Source organism: Wolffia australiana, chromosome 16 (genome assembly GCF_029677425.1).
Source record: "Wolffia australiana isolate 7733 chromosome 16, ASM2967742v1".
Classification (NCBI taxonomy): domain Eukaryota; kingdom Viridiplantae; phylum Streptophyta; class Magnoliopsida; order Alismatales; family Araceae; genus Wolffia; species Wolffia australiana.
Window position 1 is genome coordinate 1,338,044 of NC_135850.1, and position 11,973 is coordinate 1,350,016.

Consider the following 11,973-nt stretch of genomic DNA (forward strand, 5'->3'; position numbering starts at 1 on the left):
CAAAGCTCTCAACCAATGGAGAAGGCAAAATGGCAAGAAAAGATAATAGAAAATGCCCAAAGGGGCATTTTAATAACTCTCCCTATGTATAAATACTCTTTTCCTCCCTCGTTTTCCCTCGTTCTGTACGCGCTCTAGCAAGTGGCTGGCTAGCAGGACAAGGCATTTTCAGAATCCAGGTTGTTCAACCTGCTTGGTATAAGTTTGTTGAAGTTTTCTCTTAATATCATCTCTTGCTTGCATTGAAAATGACTGATTCTGGAAAAATATAAGGATCCAGACTTGAGGGGAAGCATTGAGGGCTCAGTAAACTTGCATTGCAATTTTAGGAACTTGGATTTCCAGTTTCCCATCAGTCTCCATCCATTTACCCTTTCAATCTTCACTGTCTCAATCTAAACACTTGTTTTCCCTACTTTCTCTCTCTATAATCAACTTTTTCTCTCTTTAGACCTTCATCCATATCTCTCATTTGTTCACAAAAATTTCAAAGGAAATCTCCACCATTTTCACCTTCAAATTCCACTTCAAACTCCACAACCATTTCTTCATTTTCTCTCTATTTTCTCATTTAAACCATTTTCTCTCTCTAGGCCCTTTCTTTTCTCTCTTCAGATCTTCCATTATATCTCTACTTCATTTCCCAACACAATCTTATAAAAAATTCAGTATCTAGGCTTAAAAAAAATCAGATTTCTGCTCCTGTCGCCGTCGTTGTATGCTGCTGTGTGTTGCGTGTGCGGTAGGGAAGCCCTTGCCACACCTACCCGAATCAGGCCCACCGCCTCAAAGGCCCAAATTAGAGTAGCCGCCGCCCACCGCCACCACCACTGCCAACCACCGCTGATGCCGCCGGCAATCGCTGGAGAAGGTAAAATAATTATTTTTGGTATTTACAAATCTTTAAAAAATTAGGAAAAATCTCAAAAATTATTTTCTCCATTTTGAAAAATCGCAAAAAGTTCATTAAATTCTCTTAAATTGATACAATCAATTTATAGTAATTCTAGAAATTTAAAAAAATTCTAAAAAATCTTTAACTCTCGTTTTTATTATTTCCAGTGGTTTTGATTTGAATTTAATTCCAGAAAAATGGAAAATATTTATTTACTATTTTTGGTGTTAATTAAAATTAGGAAAATTAGTATAAAATATTTTTGGTGTTTTCATTGCATTCATGCTTCACTTTAAATCACTTGGAAATTATATAAACTAACTAAAAATCCCAAAAAAAACTCAAAAATTTGATTTCTCTTTTAAACTCATGCCTCTCTGTGGATTGACCCCTTACTTTCCCTATATTAATTATGGAGTATTTAAGTTGACATTTTCATAAATATGGTTGGTTAAGTCTGGATTGAAACAACAACATTAAACCCCTAAATTTGGACTTATCAGTCATCCTAAACGTATATTCTTCATGAATGAAGGTTAGTTTTATCACAACATTCTCTTCAAATTCGCCTCCCATTGACAGTTAAATTTATATTGACTCGTGAACTAAATAGACGTTTCTTACCCTTCAATGCACGCACGATGCTCATTTTTTTATGGTTCAGGTCTTCAACAATTATATTCCCATGCTTGTTCCTCAACGTAGCTCAGCAAAACTACAAAAGTTAAGTCCTTGACCGCCTATTTCCTCGCATCTACTCCATCAAAATCGCCCGACTGCCTTTCGTATGAATATTGAGGGCTTTATACTAGGCCCTACTCATTACTACATGACATTTGGTTGATTTGCTTCCGAACTCAGAGGTAGACAAGTCCGTCGTGCCGAATCCCAAGGCACGAAGTGGAGCAAATTTATTAACTACAATCGACCCTACGCAGGGGGTACTTCCAAGTCTCAACCCATCATAGAGAAAAACAGCAACTCGAGGGTACTCCCAACCCTGCACTTGTATTATGTTCTGAGAGGAATGAGAAAGGAAAATTGTATCAGCGCCAGTAACAGTAAAGGGAAATATATAAAATTTGAAAAGTAAGTTAGTCCGGAAGAAAAAAGAAATTCTCAGCATAACTTTCAAAAAATGGTAAATCCCAGGACTTCGCCAAATGATCAATTTCAGCGAGAGTACTAATCTTTGAAACACCGTAGATATTTCTTAACGTTCGCCTGGGAGTGAAAAAGGGGAAAAAATACAGAAAATGAAAGTAAACAGCTATCCATATGGGTGATTTAGATTACCAGCACATTTGTGGAACTCTCCACTTGCTCTTGTGAGTGTTATTTACCATTCCCTTCAGAACTCTGTACATCCTCCAATCCTCCATTATGATTCTGATGTCGTTCAACTTATGCTCTAGCCCGATGCAGCAGTTAGCATGCATGGTGCAAACCAGGTTAAAATCGCTGCTCGGCTGGCAAATCCCGCCAAAGTAGACAGTTGGAATAAGGTTAAAGTTCAACCCAATATCGAGGACGTATTGGTGACCCTTGATGTGATTCAGCACTTCCTGGTCGTGCATTCCCGGGTGGGTTTCCCTCGATTCGTACCAGTACTTGTAAAGAAGTTTGGTTTTCTCGTTAGCTCTCACGTACATGAAGCCCGTGTTAAGCGTGTTTGACAAGTAGTCGGGGTCGCCATAGAAAGAATCACACGAGATCTGAAAATCGCCGTTGGGATGAAACACTTGCATGGGGTCTCTGAACCAAATCACATCAGCATCCTGAATGTAATATACCGATGGTTAAAGAAACTTATTCGGGAATAAATTTTTTTATTTGATTCAAGATTTAGAAAAACCTGAACTTATGTACATAGGTGGAGTTTTAGACACAGTGATTAAGGTCAAACAAATGCCTCGGAAGGTAGAAATGAGTATTTAAAATTTTACATGTAGTTCTGGGTGGAAAATAAATCCAATGATTTCCCTGGTTCAGGTTCAGATGGTGACTTCATCAGATAATAAATTTTTGGTTCACCTCACTGGCAGGAATGTGATGAGCCACATGTTCTTTCGAGCGTAACACTACTAGAAGAGAGATTGTTAATGGACTCCAAAAACTAGGTCAACAAGAACAAAGATTAAAGATGAAACGTCTGTTGAGTAGATTAAGCATCCATCCCCTGACCTTCCGCATCATATTTAAAGATAACGAGCAAGAAAACTAAGAAATTAAAAAATTCCGATGGCTTGTGGTGAAATTTATTAGAGCAAGAAAATCAGACTACCGTGAAAATGAAGCTATAACCAAGTTCCAGGACGCTGCGCAGAAACTCTATCTTTCTCCACACCATCTTCAAGTAATCCTCTGTCATGAACTTCTTCTCTGCTGAGAAATCTACTCCTTCGGTCTTCAGGGGGTAGCAATTGACGTGCGTCGATCTGCATCTCGCGTATGCCTTCTCGTCCAGAGCAATGATCACCAAATGCTCCAAAAGCCTACTAATATGTTCTCCGGTCCAAAAGCTCTCCAAGAAGAGTTCAATTATAGAGCCAGGAGCTGCCCACGCCTCATTCAGAGACGTCAATATCACAGTATTATTTCCCATGGCTGCTTTTTCAAGCACAGTCTTTAACTTGATTTCATCACTACCCTGCTCCAAGAGAGAAGGTATTACTAGAGATGAGTTTTAAAGCAGAGAATTCAACGCTGCAAACACAAACCATTTCATTCATTATTTTGCATTTTTATCTTTAACATGTGATAACTTGTCTAAAAATATGATCACGATGAGAGCGGTCCCTGGCATGAATTAACAAGTGCGTCCTATGAATTAATAATTACTTGGACTAGGAACAAAATTGTAATAATAATAATAATATTAATTTATTAGAGCCAGCCTGTGGAGAAAGCCTACTTTGGATTTTGTAGCGAGAAAGGACGACGTGCCATGTGTCACAACGTAACAGACACGAATGAATATCAAAAGCAGCATTCTTAAGAGGAGATGACGATGAGAGAAGCAAATATTTCACGAGAAAAATCACGGAGAAAGAAACGGAATGAACAGCCACCGATGAACAAGTAACGGCTAATCAGAAAACGCTTACAAAAAATTCAGGATACGTTTGCCTCTCACCGAAATTGAGGAATCATCTTTTCTTGGCGTTGCAGATGTGTTGTTCGGATGTTCGAAGCTCCCTCTGGACATTGGAAGGAAGTTGAAGACGGCGACGTTGTGGTAGCTTAGCGCGTAGAGGAACGCTACTCCAGCGATCACAAGCAAGCTTAGCAGCAATGTCCTCATGGTTCCTTCCTGCTCTTTGAGTCTCTTCATGCTTGTCGATGAACGGAAGACTGAGACGAGAATGAATGGAAGACGTACTGCGAGGTTTACGTCTGAAACGTACTGCCCAGTTTTTAGCGGCCAGAACGTAGCTTCAGTCCAGGTCAGCGTAAAAAACGTGGGCAGTTCCAACACGGAACGTCGGAATGGCTGGTCCAAAGAGGAGAAAGTTTCGGAGAACAGTCTGTCGGCTTCGACACGATATGAGAAGGTAGGTGTGGAAGTCCTATCGCCCAGCAAAGAAGGAAATAATGCAAAACTCTCTTTCTCTCTCTGTCTCTCTTCGTCTGGCATCTAGTTTTCTACATTCCATCCAGTGTTCAGTATTCCACTTTCATGGCAAGTCGAACTTCATCTGTTTAATCTAGACCTTGTCTCCGGTGTCAGATATTTGATGACTCCAAGAGATACATGGCGTTGCTGAAAATTTCTGCCTGCTCCTGTCCCATTTTGAGCTCAACTGTTCGTTTACCCCAATCCATGGTCGCATGGGCTGTAAGTCGGAGAAGTCTACCTAAACTTGTGGGCCAATTGCTCACATTTTTTGGAACCTACACATCGGCTAAGTTTTATTTGACCATACAACGATGAAAGAGAAATAACAATTTTTCCTCGTAATTACGTCCGCTAGGCAGTAATCTATTGAGTTGTCTAACAGATCAACATATAGTTTCAATTCTAATAATATAAACTCTAATTCTTCAAGTTTAAATTTTATAACATACAGCATTGGGCATGATAAGTACACCACTAGCTCACATATCCATAAGAGATCTCCAAAATCTCATTCCCCACTTCACATTTAATTAATGGAGCTCTTGGACCTCTTTAATTTTTAGTAGTTTGATTAAACATAATAGACCTAATGCTTTCATATAGTTAACTCTCTTCTACTTGCAGGATGGAGTTCAAAGATTTTCAAAAAAACATGGAGTCATAAATATTCGAATGAGCCTCGGCTGAAAGGATCGTGATAGCTTTTAAGCAATGGAACTTCTTGAAACCTCACCAAAAAAATTTCTTGGATGATGTTAAAAACAAATTTCGTATCAGAAATTTTGTCAAAAGCAACCTGCAAACTAATTTCGCTAGGAGGAACTTCAGATGATTTTCGTACTTCAGAGAATGAAAAATGTGGCACATAATCTTTAGGATTCGGACATACTGATTTCTGTTTTTTTCTAGATTCCATGGCTTCATCATCCCCATGATTCATAGCAGGTATCACGATAAGGAACTTTAGATGATTTTGGTACTTCAGAGAATGGAATATGTGGCACATAATCTTTAGGATTCGGACATACTGATTTCTGTTTTTTCCAGATTCTATGGCTTCATCATCCCTATGATTCATAGTATGTATCACGATGAGGAACTTTAGATGATTTTAGCACTTTAGGGAATGAAATAGAAGGCAAACAATGTTTAGGATTTTTCCATTTTGATTTTGGTTCTATTGAAGATTGTATGGTTTCATGATCCTTATTATTCATATAGAGCACTTGTGAGAATGGAATACAACACGCATACTGTTTAAGATTTCGCCACACTGATATTCGTTATGTTTCAACTCTATGGGTCCAACATCGGTATTATTCATGTGAAGTACTACATGGAGGAACTTAAGGTGATTTTTGTACTTGCAAAAGAGAATAAAAGGCACATAATGTTTAGGATTATGCTATACTGATTTTGAATTTTTTCCGTATCAATGGGTTTATATTCCGCATGGCTCATATAAAGTATCATCAGGAGTAACTTTAAATAACTTTAGAATTTTTGAGAATAGAATAAAGTGCAAATAATGTTTAGGACATTGCTATAATGATTTTGCTTATGTTTCAGATTCTATGGTCTTACTCTTACATTCATTATTAATTTCCAGTTCTGTTTCAAATTAAACTTCCTTTTTCACATGGATTAATTAGTTCATTTCCCATGGTCCACTTAGAAATGGCAGACATATGCACATGCTCGTGATGAGATTCTTAATCAAGTGTACTTTTAGAATTAAAATTTTGAAATTAATTAGTAGGCTCGTCATTATCATGCACAATGGAAGAAAATGTTTTTGGATTTAAGTAAAATTTGTTTAGAAGTCCATCGGAATTGTGTTTTTTACCTGAAACCTCATCCATTTTATTTTAGAGTTTGCTATACCTTAAGCTCCCCCAGGATTTCTGCGATCCTTGACTTTGATTCAGCCTCACCCAAAACTTCATCTTCATTTTTTGGAGTTCTCCTCGCTGATTCTGAATGAACTCCTCTTATATTTTCATCATCTGTTTCCTAATATCCATCATACGATTAGACAAAAAAATCATTAGAATCAGGGGCAAAGTTAGGGCGAGAGTCGGAGTCAAATTTATGAGAATTATGATTGTAATAAGACATCAATTGTAGTGCATTCGCCCCTTCTTTTACCCTCCTGCTTTCCAAATTAACTTTCTGATCCAAGCAATATTGATTTGATTTGTACTCTCCATAACATCCATCTATTCAAGAGTAGGGAAAATGTCATTAGTGTGATCATAAATGTCTCAAATAAAATAAGAAGAATAAGGAATATGTATCTATTTAGGGGATGAGATAATGGTAGCTGGGCTTTACACTAGGCTCTTCACATGCTGGGTGAGCTTCTCCCTGGTCTTACCCACTTTCCTTGTTTATGTCTCTATTTTTTCCATTCTAAACTCAGGTTTTAATGCCTTCAAATCAAGTAAATCTTCATGCTTAGGCCTTGAATTCCTGACATTGTTAGAAGGCATTTTTTGGGAGGGAGGACCAATTTTCCATCAATCTCTCCATGACATTAATAGATTCATTAGCATGCTCATTTAAAAAATACCCCAACCGGATATGTCCACCATGTACCTCTCAGTGTCGTTTACACCTCCAATAAGACTATATTTATGGAACTTTAAAAAGAAACATAATAAAACATCTACATTTATGTGATTTTAAAATGAATTTCTTATTTAAATATGGGTAAATAAATATTCCATCCATTGAAGGAAAGACTTTAATTCATAAGTATATGTTTTTTGCTTTTCAGGGTTTTAATTTTTTTTGGAACTAATTTAAAATATAATTTAATAATATTATTATTTTAAGGTTTTTATTAATTTTAATTTTTATTCCATCAATATATATTTATCCCCATATTGTTAGCCCTAGACTGGTGGATGACAGCATGCAGATGCAAGCGCTAGGGGCATGAGCGCCACGGGTGTTGCATCCACTAAACAGGAATTTCTAGACTTGGGCCAATTTTAGCCAACTCTAGAATCCCCTCCATATGGCCAATTGGGCGTGTCACTAGCTCCATCATGGTCCAATAGTCTAATGGGTGTGCCTGTCGCTGTGTGGCCACTTGTGCAATCTGTGCAAGCACGACTCTAGAAGCTGGGATGAAAATTTGAATGACTAAAAGATAAATATTTAGGAAAATAGAGACGGAGTCTTGATAAAGAAATGGGCATATTTTGGGGGAATACACTAAGATAAATATAAAATTGAGAGAGAGAAAAATGAAGAAGTAATAAATGAGACAATGAAAATAGAGAGATAAAATCATTTTACCTCTCCAAATGGCTATTTCCACAATTCAAATTCCTTGGGTAACATCTTTGATGGATTCATCATCTCACAAGTGTTTCCAAATGAGTAAACTTTATGTGGGAATAAGTTCTCAATGTCATTGAAATATAGGAGTTCCTTCCCCAGTAACTTGAACATTGTTTGGCTCCACATTTTAAAGAATGGGAAAGATGCAAAAATATCAGTTAAATCGTTGAGAAATTTATATCAGTCATCATTAAACCATTGAAGAAAATAGGGTAGTGATAATATGCAATTTATAATTGTTTATTCATGCATTTCTTGGGCTAAATTGATAAGCTACATTGCATATTATCATTTTATTTATTAATTTTCCTAAAAACTTATAAAATAATTATTTGGAACTAATTTGAATGTAATTTGAGCTTTCAGTTATTCTAATAGAAAATATAATTTTTAATGACAAAATTTGGTGAACTTTTCATGTTAAAAGGATGAATAAATAAAAAGAATCTTAATTTAAATTTTCAGGTTAAATTTGCAAACAAAGAGGACAGATGTGTGAACATATTAGAAGAGCAATGGGCGCAAATGAGGAATTTCAAAAGTTAACATATGCTTTGTTAAATAACTGATATTATTTTCAAAATTCTTCCATATGGGATCAACTTGGCCATTTGATTAGGATTTTAGGAGGTAAGCGTACCTCCTCTTATTTTGTCTTTTTCTGCATATCCGACTATAAAGGAAGCAGATCCCACAACCAGAAAAGAACCTGAATTTGAAGAAGTAGATCCGCAGCCAATCCAACTATAAAGGAAGCAGGTTCGAGGATTAGAAAAGAACCTGAATTTGAAGAAGAAGATCTATGGGTGAAAATTGATCTCAATCTTGATGATCGAATGATCCGACAGTAGAGGATCGATCAGACCATCAGAAATCAAGAAAATGGCCATAAAAATCATAAACATAGAAAATGCCTAAAAATCAGAATAAATCCCAGGAGAGGCATTTTTCAAAGAGGCCATATCTGTTGATCTGGAGGGCTTTTTGACTGGAATATTCTTTGGTGGTTTCCTCTCATAACCGCCTATTTCTGACTTATAGAACGCCTATAAATAGGCTTAAAATGAATTTTAAATGGATGTTTTATTCTGTATCCAAAATTTGGAAAAGTTGTGGAAGAAAATAGTTTTTAAAGCTGAATGCAGAAAGATATCTACATGGAATGGTTTTGCACATTCCCTAGTTGAGGACATGATGATAGTGGTGGTGGAGTAACAGATGAAGGCAGAATCAGAGTTTGAAGATGAAAATGGATCAAATTTTATAAAATTTTGGTAGGGAAAGGACTTAGAAAAGTGAGTTGAGTTATAAAAGGATGAATTTAGAATTCTAAGGATCCTTAGGCTGAAATGAGGCTGGTCCGAGAAATAAACTAAAACAAAAAATATTTGAGGAATATAAGTTCAAAATTTCTCTTTTAAACCTTAATTAGTGTATTATACAAGTGCCTATGTGAAAATAAGTGACAAAATAAAGTATATCATCACATTTGTATTTATGTACTTTGTCGTCATCAGATATAGTCATAATGAATTGGTTTATGATGAGCAATTGATAAATTTGACACGAGAAAGTAGGAATATGATGGAAGAGAGAAACTGAAAGTAAAGTTGAACAAATGGATGTTTAGAGAGAACTTTAATGATTCCGAGGGATCTTGATGGAGGACCATCTCGAGGACGACGCCACGATGACGAAGAACCATCTCGAGGATGACGCGACGGGATGTCGTCAGCCACGCCGAGCAGCTCGCGCCGACGCTCGCCACCCGGGGTTTAAGTACCCCATGTAAGAACTTTTATCTTTTTACTTATGCTCATTTTCATGTGTGTTTGTATTTTTGGATTCGTGGACTGGGCCAATGTTGTTGGGCCCCGTCCTCGTCATTTTTACTTTTTATGTTTGTATTTTGAATTTGTAAGGGAGGCCGAACCACGTCTCGCGACGGTTCGTCCTCTCCCACGTTCACTTGGCCCCCATCCTCACCATATAAGGGGATGGCATGCCCAAGAACACCTTGGAGTCATTGTTGAAAAGTTTATTCACAATTCGTCTCCCCTATCGTAGAGAGTAGTGTAGGGGTTTGGCTAGCCCCACCCACGTTGAGATCACTCCGTGGGTAGAGCCCACGTCTCCCGTCGAGATCACTCCGAGGAGATGTGTTAAAGCGCGCCGTCGAGATCACTCCGGTGCGAGGAAAGAGTTTCAAGCCGCCGCCATCAAGAATCGAAAGAGGCCGTCGAGATTACTCGGGGTCTTGGGAGATTCAAGAAGCGTCGCCGACACGCCATCAACCAGGAAATCTGCTCCGTCGAGGAGCACACCCCAGATCCGTCAAGAACTCCTCTTTCTTGGAGGGTTCTTGGTTGTTACAGTTCAAGAAAGCCATTTCTTGGTACCTTTTCCACCCTTCCACCATTTCTTGATCGCCCACCCCCCTTTCCCCATTGTTTCTTGATTCCCAACCGCCTCGTCTTGCCTTTCTTGATCGCCCACCCTCCTTTCCCCATCGTTTCTTGATTCCCAACCGCCTCCTCTTGTCTTTCTTGATCGCCCCCTTTCCCCATCGTTTCTTGATTCCCAACCGCCTCGTCTTGCCTTTCTTGAACGCCCACCCTCCTTTCCCCATCGTTTCTTGATTCCCAACCGCCTTGTCTTGCCTTTCTTGATTGCCCACCCCCCTTTCCCCATCGTTTCTTGATTCCCAACCCCCTCGTCTTGCCTTTCTTGATCGCCTCCCCTCCTTTCTCCCATCGTTTCTTGATTCCCAACCGCCTCGTCTTGCCTTTCTTGATCGCCCACCCTCCTTTCCCCATCGTTTCTTGATCCCCAACCGCATCCTCTTGTCTTTCTTGATCGCCCACTTTCTTTCCCCTTGATTTCTTGATTTCTTGATTTCTTGATTTCTTGAATTCTTGATTTCATGATTTCTTGATTTCTTGATCTCACCATATCTCCTTGATTCCCCTTCGTTCTCCCCTTCGCCCTCATCTTTCTTGATTTCTTGATTCCCACCCTACGCCATAACCGATTACTTGGTTTTCTGCCCCACCCCCACGACTAATCCCACGATACGTGGTGCGCTGTCTGGCCCGCCCACACTACTACGCCGTGCGCCAGCCAAGCGCGCGCCGTTTGCGCCCTCTGCTCCTGCTTTTGTTGCACGCCACCCGTGGACTCAGCTCTCTGCTGGTAGTTACGACCGCACCGTCCGCACCCGGTTTTGTCCTCGCCAACAACACTCGTCCGCACGACCCGACACTAAGCATCCGCTCAACGACTTGGACGCCTTGGACTAAGCGATACAAAGGTCAGTCTCGTCTCCCCTCTATAAACTCCAGTATTATTATCTTCGACAGTCTCGTCTTCCCCTATCGCGTCCGCTACCGTGATATTCTCGAACATCATCGGATAGGACTAGCCACCTTGTCGAGCATAGGGATTCTTGTGGTAGACGGACTGTCATCCGACTTGGACGCCGAACGCTCCAGGGCTGTTAGATGCCCCTCACTTAGTAGACGTCTAGTAGGTCCAGCGGGTCATTGGGAGTTTGATCTTAGGTTCACTCGTCTCTCATTGATCGGTACGGCCGACGTCGCTATCCGTCAAGTCCTTATCTGCTCATTCGTATTTTCTCATCATTCGGCTTACATCCCATACATTCGCATCATAACCCTGTGACGTGAAACGCGCCGATCGATCCCGGCCGTCGTCGTATCACATCAGATCTAAACTGAGATTAGAAGGCAAGAATACTATGAGCTAATTTTAATCTCTTTTGAATATGGTTTTTAAATAGAATTTAATTATCTTAATCATTAAAATTTCCAAGGGCATCTAAAAGTTTCCCATGCCTTGGAGTTTTGGAAACAATAAAGAAATAAAAAAATCAATTAATAACTTACAATTGATTGAAAACTTATTTAATAGGTATAGGGTCAGAAAAATTCTCTAAACTTGTCGGCTTTTTATTCGTGCTTCAGTCTTCTATACACCGAATCAAGAATCTGTTATTGGGGTGTCACTTCATCACTTTAACTGAAAAGTGTGACCAATATTTTTCCATGCCACTTTGTTTTCCCTAACGTTCAATGATTTTGTGCCGTGG

At 39.0% G+C, this 11,973-nt stretch overlaps 1 protein-coding gene across 1 annotated transcript; it reads right to left on the reverse strand.

The window, feature by feature from the left end:
- Positions 1–1,761: 1,761 nt before the first annotated feature.
- On the reverse strand, positions 1,762–4,295 carry LOC144713655 (uncharacterized protein At4g15970-like). Its single transcript, XM_078588306.1, has 4 exons — positions 4,032–4,295; positions 3,180–3,545; positions 2,192–2,673; positions 1,762–1,913 (listed from the first exon to the last, which is right to left on the reverse strand). Coding segments are annotated over exons 1-4 (1,047 nt in total). The 5' UTR covers positions 4,230–4,295; the 3' UTR covers positions 1,762–1,912.
- Between the last annotated feature and the right edge of the window lie 7,678 nt (positions 4,296–11,973).

What these genes read in the sequence shown, in the direction of transcription:
- LOC144713655 (XM_078588306.1), bottom strand. Translation starts at nt 4,229, where the DNA reads ATGAAGAGACTCAAAGAGCAGGAAGGAACCATGAGGACATTGCTGCTA. An exon ending in AAGATGATTCCTCAATTTCG is followed by an intron (nt 3,546 to 4,031) that starts GTGAGAGGCAAA and finishes CTCTTGGAGCAG; the next exon opens with GGTAGTGATGAAATCAAGTT. An exon ending in GTTATAGCTTCATTTTCACG is followed by an intron (nt 2,674 to 3,179) that starts GTAGTCTGATTT and finishes TATTACATTCAG; the next exon opens with GATGCTGATGTGATTTGGTT.